This window comes from Chroicocephalus ridibundus, chromosome 2 (genome assembly GCF_963924245.1).
Source record: "Chroicocephalus ridibundus chromosome 2, bChrRid1.1, whole genome shotgun sequence".
NCBI lineage: Eukaryota > Metazoa > Chordata > Aves > Charadriiformes > Laridae > Chroicocephalus > Chroicocephalus ridibundus.
In genome coordinates, this window is record NC_086285.1 from 3665431 (window position 1) to 3679698 (window position 14268).

A 14268-nucleotide genomic window follows, 5' to 3' on the forward strand; every position below is an offset into this window, starting at 1 on the left:
TTATCAGATCAGTTTATGGATGTTCTCCCACAGCTGTTCATATATCTCCAGAAGACCTGTGTGCTTCTTCATGTCTCTCTCATGGAACAGATGTGTGGTTTAGGAGCACAGAGGGAAGGCGACCCAGCTATTGGGACACTAGGCTAGGACTTTCAACACCCTTACTCGAATTCCTGTTTCTTTGCGGACTTACTGTGTCACGTTGGGCAAATCTTTTACTCTGCCTGCTTGTATCCTGTGTCTTGTGTGGGAATCACGGTGTATTGCTGAGGGGAGTTGTAAGGCTAAATTGCACTGATAGTGAGATGTTCTGGTGGGGATTCATCTACCCACATTTAGACATCCAAAAGAGAGTCCAATCGCACCCCAGGAGTGCTTACTTCTCTCCAATGATGCCAGGGGAAACCCATGTCACTAACTGAGCTGTATATGTCTGAAGGTATCTGAAATGAATGTCCTGCTGTGGTGAAGGAGACCAAGTGAGCACATAAAGTGTCCGCATAACACACAAAATACAATTTTCCATTGGCATTTCCATTTCCAAGAGTGTGCCTACCTGACAAGAGCTCCGTATTTTTCTGGCAACAAAGAATGCCATTCGAAAGACAATGTAATGACAACCACTGTGTGCACCCCTGTTGGTGCTGTCAGTCTGATGCATCACCTTCAGCATTAGAAACAATCTGCTGTGCTGTAATAAAACAGAGATAAAACAGGTGACGATGTTACAGTAACCACTTGTTATCTGTTCACTGAAAATGATAGTGAGACGACATTGTGGTAATTATTCCAGGTTTATCACTATGTGCTCTTCCTTCTTTTTCCTATCAGGGACACTTCATTGTGTGGGAAGGAGCTCCAGGAGCTAGAATGGCGTGGAAAGGACACAAAAGACATGTCTTCCTCTTCAAAAATTATATTGTGATCTGCAAACCAAAGAGAGACACAAAGACAGACACCTACAGTTACATCTTCAAGAACATCATGAAGGTCTGATCATTATACCTTCACCTCCAACATTTCTCTGTCATTGAGAACTTCACATTTATATGCATCTTCTGGTCATCGAAATGGGACATTTCACTTATCCTTTTGAGCTATTCTGAAAGTTTTTGAAGTAGAATCTAGTATTTGTAGATTGTTGGTTTTGGCAGTCTGTAGTGTTGGTATTAAACTGGGGGAAATACCTCCAGGAGAGGTTATGTCCTTTCCTGACACCAATTCCTGTTTAGACATGAAAAATTCAGAGGATTTGACCTGTTCATCTTCAGGCATTCAGGGCTCAGGTTAGAACTGCAAGAAATTGCAGGAAGAATTTTCCCAAAGCATTAAATGTTCAACTCCAGTAAAAACCAACCAAACAAAAACCCCATGGAGTTCTTGACCAAGCCAGGGCCTTCTGAAAGTCCTTATCACTCTCCACATTGATGTTGACTGGCAGATTTTATTATCCAACAAAGAAAAAAAATGTTTTGTCTGGAGAGCGCCTGCTCTGTAATTTCTTTTCATGTAGTCCCTAACTGTGCTGTTCCTGGGCTGCACTGTAGGGTTGGTGTGTCCCACCCTGGGATACCCTTTAACGCTGGATGTTATTTTCCTGAAATGTGATAATTACTCCCAGGAAAATGTCTGTTTGGTGACCGGAAAGTCAAGTATACTGGGGAAAGGATTGCAAAGGGACCCTGACTGCTGTTCAGCCAAAGCCATGTTGCATTGCTCATGCAATCTGAAAAATCTCTAAAAGTGGTGTAAATTATCCCTTTTGCTGTTGGAGCATCTAATATAGCTTTAATGGGAATGGCACAACTCATGACCACTGACGAGGGTACACGCTGGCAGCAGGAGCCTTGCTGGTGTTTAAAGTTGTTTCCATTTCAAACCTTGACTGAAGATGGTTCTGGTCCCCAAAAGCTAATTCCAAATCTGAACTGTCCTAAACTCTGGGGTTTCAATTGTGGGAAAGTTTCTGGCTGAAATTCAGCCGTAAGAACACAGGCTGTGTGTTGACTTTCTTGTCCTTCTGTCATGCAGCTGAACAACATAGATGTGAACGACCTTGTGGAAGGGGATGACCGGGCATTTGAGATCTGGCACGAACGAGAAGACTTGGTCCGCAAGTACCTCCTTCAGGCACGTACAGTGAATATCAAGAACTCCTGGGTGAAGGAGATCTGTGGCATACAGCAGCGGATCAGCGAGCCTGTCTGGAGTGAGTATGGCCTGAGATAACCCAAATCTCACATTTTTTTTTTCTTGGGTGGTCTCCGGATTCAGGGAGGAGATTAACAAAAGAGGGAGAGAAACAATTTAGGGTCATCTTCCATCTCTTAAACTGAACTAGGGTTGGAGGTTTTCCGTTGATCACATCACAGACTGCTGTAAATCACAATTCACATGGCTTGACAGCGAGCAGTAAGCTTTGACTGGAATGGTTACAGCAGTGTTGGCTCCTACACCTGTGCTGGGGAAGGCACTTTTGTCAGGATGGGCCAGTGGTGTTTAACTCTCTCCATTTACCATCAAGGGAACCAAGACTGTATATCACTGAAGTGATTAAGTTTACATGCCAGAGGTCCCACAGGACCCGTACAGGTTTTTAGGCAATAGCAAAGCAGATGAGTAACTTTCGAATTACTCTTCAATATCCGTTATGCAAGCGTGGAAAACACAGGCTGATGAGCTGAGAAGAGCTGGCAATTCCCAGCTGTTTCAGCTGATGTGGAGAATCAGCATCAGAGACTGAAGTGGTTGCTCAGTTCCCTGTCTTCATATTCACCCATTTTTGTCAATAAATTTTGTCAATAAGCGAAGGATGTTGTTTTCCAGCGAAATAGCCCGGAAGAGGTGCATCACCAGAGAAGGGAAACACCGTATTGAAACTTTGCAGAGTAGGCACTAGAGAGGCGTTTGGTCTGGCAGGGATTGCAGAAGGGCAGATGACCACAGAATTTGGTGACAAAGGCCCTGGCCCACTGCATGAAGAGTATCATACTCCAGTGGGAAAAGTAGCCTTGGGACCTGACCCAGAGTCTTACTCACACCAGTAAAAAGCTCCCCCATGACTTTGTTGGGTACCAAATCCTCCACTCAACTTCTGCTCACATTGCTGTGTCTGGGCACATGGATTTCCTTTGGATTTTTGTCTTTCAGGCTGCTTTATCCTCGCTGTCATTTGAGATTCTACCAATTTTCTATCCACAGAACTTATCAGCAGGGTTATTAGATCTTTATTGTCCAGGTATAAGCTAGAAATGGTGTCCTTTACAGTGTAAGGAAATTTGGCATCTTAAAATGCCAGAACAGAGTTGGTTTTAGTGTACACACACTGAAAACAAGTCTGGCCATTTTATTTTTGTGCTTTTAGTGAGGTGTTCTAATGAGGAAGAATATCAGAATGATTTTGAATAGTTTTATATGGTAGTAATAATTTAAAATAAAAGTCCCTTAACAAAGCATAGCTTTTATTGTATGGACACCAGCAGAATACTAGTTTGGATATCAGGGGTGCATTAGCATTGGGGAATTATCTTAACTGTGACGGCTGCGCGGTGTCTGAATAAGGGATGTGCTTATTAAAATCATGGCCGGCCTAAAATACTTCCAGATCAGCAACAAATCCCGTTCTTTTTTTTATGGCCCATCTTTATAGCCAACAGCAGACATTTGACAAAACTGAACTTAGTCTCAGATGGGCAGGGACAACACGTCACCTGGAAAGTCATTAGCTGCGAAAATTTCCTGTTCAGCTTTCCATTCCGAACCTCACAGATTTGCAAAAATTATACCTATGCTTATATTTGCAGCAGCCATCCTACAGACAGAGCCCCCTCCTCCTCCAGACTAACGTGCTTATTCTGACGTTTCAGTACCTCCAGACTTTGAGGAAGAGCTGGCCGACTGTACAGCTGAGCTGGGAGAGACAGTCAAGCTGGCTTGCAAAGTCACCGGAGCTCCCAAGCCATCTGTCAGCTGGTACAAAGGTAAGAGCAGCAAGTCATTAAACGCATCCTGCAAATTTGTTCTCCCTCGATATTGCTTTGTGCTAATTAGTGGGTAATCTAAAAGCTGACCGCCTAGAGATGCCCAAGTCTAATCTTAAAGTTAGCTACTAAACAACCCGAGCAACGTAGATCTTACTGTGAGCTAATATACCCTGCTTTTTAAGGTTTGCCTTTTCGTCCATATAAATCCCCATCTTGTGGCAGTTAGACAGCTTCTAGGAAATGAACAACTTGTTTGAAGTAGCTCGGATGTTTCCATGTCATAGCACAGACCGCTGTGTGGGCGCACTCTTTTCCCCAGCGTTACTGTACTGCAGAAGAAACAGCTTTGCTGTAAGTTCATGCTTTGTAAAGATCTGTTCTGCACATTCACAGTCACTTTGGAGGTGTTCCTTTGGCTAGCAAATCAGAGCTATAACTGCACAGCACGTGCTCTGAGAGAATTTCACTTTTAAATGAGGAGTGATGACATATGAGGTCCCTCAACATTATTTGCCCAGGGGATGTTTTGTAGAGAGCTGGACGGAGATGAAGAGCTCCTTCCTCAACTACCGACACCAGCTGCCATAAAGCAAATCCAGCTCTCGGTCCTCTCTAGCCAAAAAGCTGGATGAAATTCCCAAGGAGAAAACATAATTGATACTAAGCTATTTAAAGAAAAAATTCCCTTTGTCTTTAAGATGGAAAGCCCGTGGAGGTGGATCCCCATCACATTATAATAGAAGATCCTGACGGTTCCTGCACATTGATCTTGGACAACCTAACTGGTGTTGACTCGGGACAGTACATGTGCTTTGCTTCCAGTCCTGCTGGAAATGCCAGTACCTTGGGAAAGATCCTTGTTCAAGGTAAAGTTCTGCACAGATGCATTGTTTTAAAGGAGTCTGGAATATTAAGACATTCCAGAAGGAGTATTAAGACATTCCAGAAGTTCTGTATAACATCTACTGGATAATTTATTTGATATACAAGTGTAGTCAACTATTCTTAGGTCAAAAAATTTGGTCTTTAGTGTCTCATGTGCAGACATCCTGAGAATTATCCGGTAAGGGACACATCCTTCGTATCTGGCCATACTTCTAGCTCCATTTATCCTTGTTTTGCAGTGCCACCACGCTTTGTGAACAAGGTTAGAAATGCTTATTTTGTTGAGGGTGAAGATGCCCAGTTTACCTGCACTATCGAAGGAGCACCTAGGCCTCAAATCAGGTCAGTTCTTCAAGTCACACTGGAACAAATCCTGTTTTCCCATTTTTGCACGGTCAGAAGAGTCTCCTGCCCTTTGTTTCAAGGTTATGACCCTTCCATCTCTGTGTCTTCCACCTTAAACCCATCCCAGTGCTGTCTTTTCTTGGTCCCAACATTCCTGAGATTCTCAGCAATTTATTCTAGCTAGCATCTGAAAAGAAATACCTACAAATTTTACCTGCCGTAGGACTGTATCAGGTCTAACGCCCTGACAACGTTTTATCATTTCTTTAACCTCCCTGCCTTATGCTTGAATTTACTTTATCGGCAACCAGGCTGGGGTATTCGGACAAAAAGCTCAGCACCGCTTCGCATGATTAGAAGCCCTTTTCCCTGCATTAGCTGATGAGATTTCTTGAGAAGCATCTCATAAATCTGTGCAGCTCAGTACCCACGTGTGATCTACCCACATGTAGACCTATTTTCCAGGATCCAAACTTTTGTCTAATGACTAACTCTTGAGTTTTTTGCCCACTGCTCTGATAGATGGATCAGTGAGCTGGGGTTTTCTTGATACTGCGTATTTTTTTGTGGCTTATACTCAGTGTTTTCCGCATGCAGGTGGTACAAAGATGGTGTAATGTTGAAGGACACAAGTAAATACCAGACTTTCAGTGAACCAAGGAGTGGCATAATAGTCCTGGTGGTCAAGAACCCTTCCAATGAAGATATGGGACACTATGAATGTGAGGTAAGTTGAGAGGGATGTAAAAATCTGCCGTCTGACATGACGTAGGTAGGAGAATTCATTTTACTGGGAGAGATGCATTGCAAGAGATTAGCGGCTGAGTAATTGCTGCTGCCTACCTTATGAAAAAAAGTCTACACAAGTCAGGTTCTCCTCGACTAGATCTGGATTGCCGACATCCAAAAGCTTCAGAATATTCTAATCAGAGAGTTTGGTTTTGCAAATAAGAAGAGTGAGCTCGTTTTGGAGCTTAAATCCAGATCTCTAGAGGTACCTATTACACAGTTTAAGGCCATTCTGACATGACTTTTCTTTCTGGACTGTCTTTACATTAGAACAGATTCGTGTCACTACAAAGAAACCATCCAAAGCCAAAAGAAAGAAATTGAGTGTAAATAGAAGCGGAAACCACTGAAATTCCTATTTAGCAAGTGTGCATGGAAGAATCTAATAAATTATAATAAATGTGCTCTAAAATATCTTCTAAAATTAGTCATAGTCCATGCATTCATTGTTGTGAAGTCGTAATAAGCACTTAGGGCTCAGCAATAATAAATAAAAAAATAAAAATAAAAATTTAGGAAACGAGCATAGGTCAAGTAAGCAGCTCAGCTCCCAACAACTTCACGGTTATTCCACAGAAATATTTCGGAAGTTTGATAAGATTTAAAGACTCCTAGTAGAATTTTTGCAAAATCACATTGCCTTGCACTTACCATTAGCTATAAGATCCCAAGATCCAGAATTCCATTGGCTGAGTAAGACTCAGTGGATTAATGGATGATAAACAAAAGAACCTCCTCTTTAGTTACCAGTTCAATGGCATATGGCAGGAGTCTGGGCCTGTTGGTAGAGACACATCTGCCTCCGGACCAAGTGACAGGCTGCAGAGCAAACTGCAAATAACTGCAAGTTAGTTCATGTGCTGTAACTTGTCTGTGCGAGTCATTTGTGGTAAAGCACTGTCACAAACTCCACTGAGCAGCGATGTGTTCATACAAACTCTAGCTTGGGTTTAGGGTCACTTCTTCACCCGCTCCTGTAACTGCAATGAATTTATAATGTAGTACAGGAAGGTTTTATTATACAAAAACGTCTTGCGTTTCATTCGGTACTGCGTGATTCTCTCTAGCTGGTGAACAGATTAGGGTCTGCAAAAAGCGGAGCAGAACTTTACCATCACAGCGCTGCAGCCCTGACCCAGGAGAGGAGAGGAGACCAAGCCATTACCATAGAAGGTATGACCTTGAGCAGCTCTGTAAGTATGGCAGCGAATTACTTTAAAGCCATTTCATTGAGGATCAAATGTATTTGCCATCTTATCCATGTTTGTTGGTGTACACGTATCTGTATGTCTACCGAGATGTGCATGGGTATACTGCAGCTCAGCTCTATACCCATCACCATCTGTTGATTTCCAAACCTGGTAAATCAACTGCATCATATAATGCTTATAAATGCATTATATGAAAAAGGAGGAGCAAATGAAGGGTATGTCACACCACCACTAGTGCAAGAAAAAAGGTTTCTATTCCTGTTGGAATACTCAAAAATGTGTGTCAGTCTGGCAGATCATGAGTTACGTATTGGTGGAAAAAAAAAAAAAAAAAAAAAAAAAAAAAAAAACAAACCAAAAAGCCAGGGGCCGGTCTGTAAAGCTGCAGGCTTGTTGGGATTGTTGCTGAAATAGCACCGAAGACCCCCCGGAGTGACTGAGAAAGCAGAACTGACAGCTCTACATCCTGAGCAGTATTAATTCGCCCATTATCTAGGACTTCTCAGGTATCACATAGTCACCGAGTCTATTCCTTTCGTTTCTGCATGTTTCACCTGAATTGGTAGAGTGATATGGACCGAGTTACCTTCTTATCGAAGGGATTTCCACCAGCAGTGTTTTGGACAGGCTTACTGTAAACCCATCACAACTGAGTTTAAATTAGTGGCTATATCTGCGTAAGGAACATTTCCTGGCGTAGGAAACTGGTTCTTTGTACATCTTAGCAGTGTCCTTGGCTGGCTGAGCACAGGCCAGTGCTGCCTCTCTCAAATAGCTCCCAGCAGTGGTTCAGGAGATAATACAGCCAAGGGACCATCGATAATAGATGACTTACTGTTCTGGAGGGTACGAGAGAGGACTAGGATAGGCACAGACCGTTCCATGCCACTGAACCTTGATGGCAGCGAGCTGTCCCAGATATAGTTAGTGGAGACACGGCCAACAAAAGCCAGAGGTTTGCCAAGAGCTGTAGGACCTTCTTTCCTTATCTTCAGCGTTTTCACATTGTCTTGTGGTAGTAACAGGAGTTCAAGTGACAGTTTATTATCAACATCCGCTAAAAGCCACCAAACCCAAAGGCATTCTGACTCAAGAAGCTGCTGTGCAGCAAATGACTGGAGTCTGGAAAAAATATTCAGAGAAAATGGCACTCCACTCTTTTTTATTTTTTTTTATTTTTAATCATTTTCCATAGGCCTCTGCTCTTGGCCCTGTCTGAGACAGGGTTCTGGTCTGGAGGGACCTTTGGGCCAGCCTTCTGTAGACACTGATGTTGTATTATTACATTAAGAGGATTCAGACACAACGGGCTGTGATTAGTATCCTGGTTTCTGTACTCGCTCGTCCTGGTTTTACGCTTGCTTTCCTCGTAGTCCTTTCCCAACAGTACCATCAAATCACTCAAAAGCATTACAGGGAGAACAGTGTTAGCAGTATAACAACACTAGAATTGTTTCAGCGGGATAAACCTTGAAGCACTTGAATGCTTTTTCCTTTCTACGCCCTAAAGAGAGAAAAATAAGTTGTACGCAGGATGTAGAGGAACATAAACAAATCACTGTTAGGGTGGCATATCTTGATGAAGTTCCCTTGTACGAAGGCAAAAGATGTTATAAAAACAAACAAGGGCTGTTAAAACAGCGATAGGAGCATTGTTCAGCTCTGGGGGTTGCAAATATACGCTTTCAGCCCCAAATTACTCATGTGCTGTTATTCCCGCAGTCGTGAATAAAAAATTTCATGAGCTTGGTTGAAGAAATATAATTGGAGTTTGCCTGGAAGCTTCAGAAATATTATGAAACAGTTTTTGATCCGTGATGCTCAATTGCTTGAGCTTGGTATTAGGGAAGGAAATAGATCCCTGAGTCATCTCCAGGGAGAAACAGAGGGAGAGCTGCCTCAGGCCAGTGGAGCAAAGAGCAGGCTCATCCATGGAGCAAGAGGATTGTTCTGAGCAGAATCGCATCAGGGATGCATTTGGCATAATGCACTTGACTGAGGAGGGAATTCGGTGCTTTCTCGAGACGCAATAACCAGCCTTCATCTACCTATGGAAAAATCAGGTTCATCTGGCAAGGAACTGGAGGATGGATGGATCTCATGAAGGCTTTCTTTTTCCATCCTCACAATCCTTTCTATTTGTGAAAACGGGATTACTTGTAACTTCACCAAGAGGACAACATTTCTGCTGTGTGGTACTATTAAAACAGAAAATAGCTGCTGTGTCTGTTTCCTAGCTCACCTGCGCAGTGGGTCTGAATTTTACCTGATTTATCGTTGGTTCTGTGAAATGACTATTACCAGAGTCTCCTGAGGCACCCAAGGGGTTTTAGTTGCAACTATTTCAGTTTTTTATCCTCCTGCTTTTTTCGTACTGTTTGTTATACTGAACCAAACCCTACTGTCACAATTTGGGATCCCGTTAGTGCAGTGGTTTACGAGCCCTGACCTGCAGTCAGTGATGGTCCAACACCACGGGTCTCGAACCCAAACTTCTTGTCATTAGCTTTAAATTCAGACTATGGGGATATGCTGATCCATTGGAAGGACCAAATCCCCAAAGGATGGAAACCACTGGACTAAGGGGTCCCTTTGCGGGCACCCACAGCTGGGGCTGCAAGTCTGAAACGCTGAGTTCCGCCTCCAGCTTCACTTGGTCGCTGCACTGAAGTCAATGAAGAGTTGCTTTAAAAATTCTTTTTATGTGACTATTGGAAGAATTGTAGACACTTTTTTTTTTTTTTAAAAAAAAAAAAAAAAGGTGTAACTGAAAGAAGATCCTTCTCTTTGACTTCAAGTTGACTGTCTGCTTTGCACCTTGCTGCTTAACCTCCACGCGGCAGATCTGGGCTGACGTGCTCTGGGCTGATGTCTTACCCATCGCAATCCATTTGTCCCAGGCTCACTAATTTGTTCATTTTTTTTTTTTTTTTTTAAGAAAAATAAAGCCTGGTGTTTTTCAAAGGTGTTGCATTCTCACCTGGGCAGGCAGGTCCAGGACATAGAATGAGATAGTTGATAGTAGGGGAAGGAGTCAGCTACACAAGCAGAGATAAGCAAAGCCGTAAAGAAAAACGATGGGTGCAATTACAGCCAGGCAAGAGGAATCTCTTCATAGTCTCACGCAGAGTTTTGGGCAAGTTATGTCATTGCTGTGTTTGGGTAATACCCATCTTGGAGGGAAAAGCTAAAAATTGAGGCTCTCAGATGGAAGATTGCTTTAAAACGTGTTAGAACTCCTAGTGTTGCCCTTTTACTGAAGAAATAGGGCATAGGAGTTTGTCCCCCTGACCGTTTTAAAGTTCTCCGGTTGGGGTGATGTTTAGGATATTTATCTTGTTATTTTTATTCTGTTGTCATCTTTGGTTAGTCTCATTTTTGGGCTGGCCCCCTCATTTTCAGTACAAATTTGAGAGAGCACAATCTGCCTTTACAACCACCTCGGTCGTCGCAGGAGTGGAGCCTTTTTGTTTAGAAAGAGTGCACCACACTTGCTTTTCATTTGCACAATTTAGGAAACCGCGTTGTGCCCATGAATCGCTCGTTTTAAGATTGACTTTAGCAGTTCATGTCAGATTTGTGAATCTCCCAGGCGCAGCGGCAGAGGGGGGAAGGCAGAGCAGGGCTCCCATGGTTTATGCCAGCAGCGGTTCTGGTGCAGGAAAAATAGTTTTACGTTTCTGTGAGTGGAGAAAGCAGACTTAAAGTTTGTAATAAAGGCCATAAACCAGCTTTCATCCATTCAGAGCAACAAGAACTGACTTACCCTAAGTGTTTCATCAATTTTAAGTCCATGATTTAACGTATTAACCAAAGAGGAGTCTAGTCCTGTAGAAGCACTGGCTGATCCTAATGCTTCCAGCTTTTAACCTGCTTATCAGGGGCTCCTGCTTTGCAAAGCTGTGTTCCTAAAATGCTATTGAACAAGTTGAAATGATAAATCCGGTGCTAAAACGGATGCAGAATATTTTCCTCTCGGGGGTTGGGAAAAAAAAAAAAACAAACAAAAAAAAGAAACACAAATTCTCTCATCCTACTTTCGTGTGGTTTTATCCTTCATATATCGGGTTGCTGGAATCCTCCCTCACATCTTGGGTAGCACACGTAAAATCAATCTGTCCTGCACTAAACTGCAAGTCATCAGGACCCCTTTACTATGTGCCATTTACAGCTTTCTCATCCCAGGCCTGCTGGACTTTCGAATACATATAAAAATATAGAAATATTGCGGTCAACGCCATTTGGGAGGACTGCAAGAACAGGCAATAACAGAGTAAACAGGAAAGAGACTTCCTTTTGCAGACAGGGGGAGATCTCATTAAATGCATATTTAATCATTATTTAATACAATTGCTGTTAAAGTAATTATAAAAACCACCAATGTTTAGGCGTATAATGAAATTAATTCCTACCTACTTCAGAACTGATACTCTTGCTGCTTGTGGATTAATCTCACGATATTATTCAGTGAGGTTTTCTAAAAGTTAAGTAAAAGTTGCGCAATATCAATTTAAGGGTTTAAAAATTCCTTGAAAATTTCTAACCTGGGTGCAGTAAGCTGTTCGAGCACTCAGTTCACCTTCTGTCATGGTATAATTAAAAAAAAGATTTTGAATTATTTAAAAAATATTAACTAAGGCTAGGTAAACTGCTGTACTGTAATTACGTTCAGGGATAAACATTTGAAAAGACTTTTGCCCTTTACTTCCCCAGTAAGCGATAATTTCCAAACAGATTTTGTTTAAACCCACCTGCAGTAACTCCTTTGACTCTATTGGAAATTATTCCAGATTTTTACATGCATAAAAGAGGGGAGGCTCTGCAAAAAAACCATAGAGCTCTAGATCAGATATTAACATCAGCCTTTGCACAAAATTCTTTTTCGTTATGGTGGGAATTGTCGTTTTACCTGGCGGCAAAAGAGAGCTCTTGGAAATCAAGTGGAAGGAAAATTAGGTTAAACTATTCCATCTAATATTGTAAATGTATTTTTAATTTTTTAGTCAGTGCAGTTCTGAGACACTATTGAAAACATCAGCACTAATCATGAGTTATTTAACAAATAATATAGACGCTACAAGTTCCCTGGGCAAAAACTGTTGGTGATTTTATAGATACATTTTTAAGTTGCAGTTCACTTTCAATCGTACCAACTGAAAATTACCAGAGCTTATTTATTATAGGCTGGCTGGAAGATAGCGAACCAAGTGCTGGACAAATTACTTTGAGATTCAATTAAGGGTTTTTTTAGAAACTTTACCAGCTTATTAAACAAAAAGTGGGGCTTGCTGTTTTTTCTAGATCTCAAGTAGGTTCATCAGTTCAGAGTGTGTTCAAAACAGTCTGGTTCAGTGTCTTGATTTTATTCCCAGCAGATAGGGTGGGAACCTGCTGAAAAACGTCTATTAGTTCTTCAAATGGTGTCTTTCTTATTTTTAAAAACGTGAATTTTAAGACATATTTGCAAAATTGCTAAATCGTTACTTTTCTTTTGATCTTGATATGCATCAACAGCTTCTAGTTTGTAATGGGACAAGGGGCAGGAAAAATTGTAAATTATAGCAAAAAAGCGATGGAGTAGACAGAGGTGTATTGCAGGGCTCTCCTGGGTTTCCTAGGGTTGGGGTTTTTTGGATGCTGATTTTCTGTACTGATGATAATGATTTTAGTTTTCATTGTTATCAGCTTGGATTTTGCATCTAGTCCACAAAAGCTTGGAAACTGTTCAGTGTTTGGGGAAACTCTTTTTCTAGCAAGTGAAAACACAGTTTAAAGAATTTCAGCTCACCAGGATTTTCCTAATCAAGGCATTTTCAGGTTTCTCACACCATCACTACCTTATTTTAGAAAAAAATAAAATAAAAAAAGGACCTTGTTTTCTAGCTTTGACCTGCCAAACCAAAATGTCAGAATCTCATGGTAGAATAAACAGATTTTGCAATATTGTTCTCCACAAAATATTTCATTTCAAAGCCAAATCATTCACTGTTCAGAGAGCACTCTGAATTCTCATTCTTGGTCAGAAACACTAAAGATGATGCTGGAAATAACCACAGAAAGCATGGATGGGATGGTACAGTTATTTTTTTTTTTCATTCCGGTTTATTTTGATTAACTGAGCAAAGTTAATTTAATCATTTCAGCTTTTGCCGTTCTTTAACCCCATGCTGTTCATACTGTTTTCTTTGTAGTCACTGAACAAGAGACTAAAGTGCCCAAGAAAACCATCATCATGTAAGTGCTGATTATTTTTTTTTTTTTTGGTAACATTTGTGTTTTGCCTTGCTGCCGATGCATGATCCAATAACAAGCTTGTGTTTATTGGCCATGCAAGAGTGTTCATTCCCATCCCACCAGATCTCATGGTATTCTGTAGTATGAGAAGTGCCCATCTCAAAAAAAAGTCTTATTATCCCTTTTAAAAAACAGCAACACTGGTATTAGACACAGCCTGGGTCAGTTTTTTAATGGTATTACATGTGAAAGAAAATGCCATTGAATACTGTTGGAGTTGCACAAGGGTTCACGAACGTAGAGTCTGACTCTCAATGTTGAAAAGACACCAGCTTTGAGAACTGGCTACTTGATAAAACGTCCAAATTTAACAAACATCTTATAGCTTACCGTGATTTCTTCTGGCTTTCTGCATTGAATTTTTCAGGAAAGCTTTTTAGGATGAAGCAGATGGAAGGTGCACGGTTTTATCCCCTTCTGTCTCTGTATTTCTAAAATGAATTTTTGTTCTGATAATGACTTGGTCTTTTTTGGATACTTTGGGTTTATATTGGGTACCAACAACATACAAAGATTAATTTCATCAAAAAACGGTACTTTCTCAGTCATATGTAGACCAGAAGGTCATCAGCCGTTAAAAACTTAATGTATCTTCTTGCTTTGAAGTATCACAAACAAATACATAATAAAACTGTTTCATGTGCTAGAAGGGGGTCATTGTCCTTCTGTGGTAGGCCTTCTGAGCACCTCCAAGCTATTCAGATTGTGTCCTAACAGTAGTAGGTGACTATACAATGGATATTTGGGGGCAATGCATTCCC

The 14268-nt window shown here is 41.4% G+C and overlaps 1 protein-coding gene across 22 annotated transcripts in view; it reads left to right on the forward strand.

Moving 5' to 3' along the window:
• The window catches only part of OBSCN (obscurin, cytoskeletal calmodulin and titin-interacting RhoGEF), a 200494-nt gene that overhangs the window by 146555 nt on the left and 39671 nt on the right, over positions 1 to 14268 (forward strand). For 20 of the 22 annotated variants that reach the window (XM_063324255.1, XM_063324262.1, XM_063324258.1 and 17 more), the window contains 7 exons: positions 832 to 990; positions 2032 to 2209; positions 3867 to 3980; positions 4682 to 4849; positions 5108 to 5210; positions 5811 to 5940; positions 7070 to 7175. In XM_063324255.1, the coding sequence (XP_063180325.1) occupies positions 832 to 990; positions 2032 to 2209; positions 3867 to 3980; positions 4682 to 4849; positions 5108 to 5210; positions 5811 to 5940; positions 7070 to 7175 (958 nt within the window). Of the gene's footprint in view, positions 1 to 831; positions 991 to 2031; positions 2210 to 3866; positions 3981 to 4681; positions 4850 to 5107; positions 5211 to 5810; positions 5941 to 7069; positions 7176 to 13404; positions 13448 to 14268 lie in introns of all 22 variants that reach the window. The other 2 variants (XM_063324276.1, XM_063324277.1) reach the window with 1 other exon arrangement.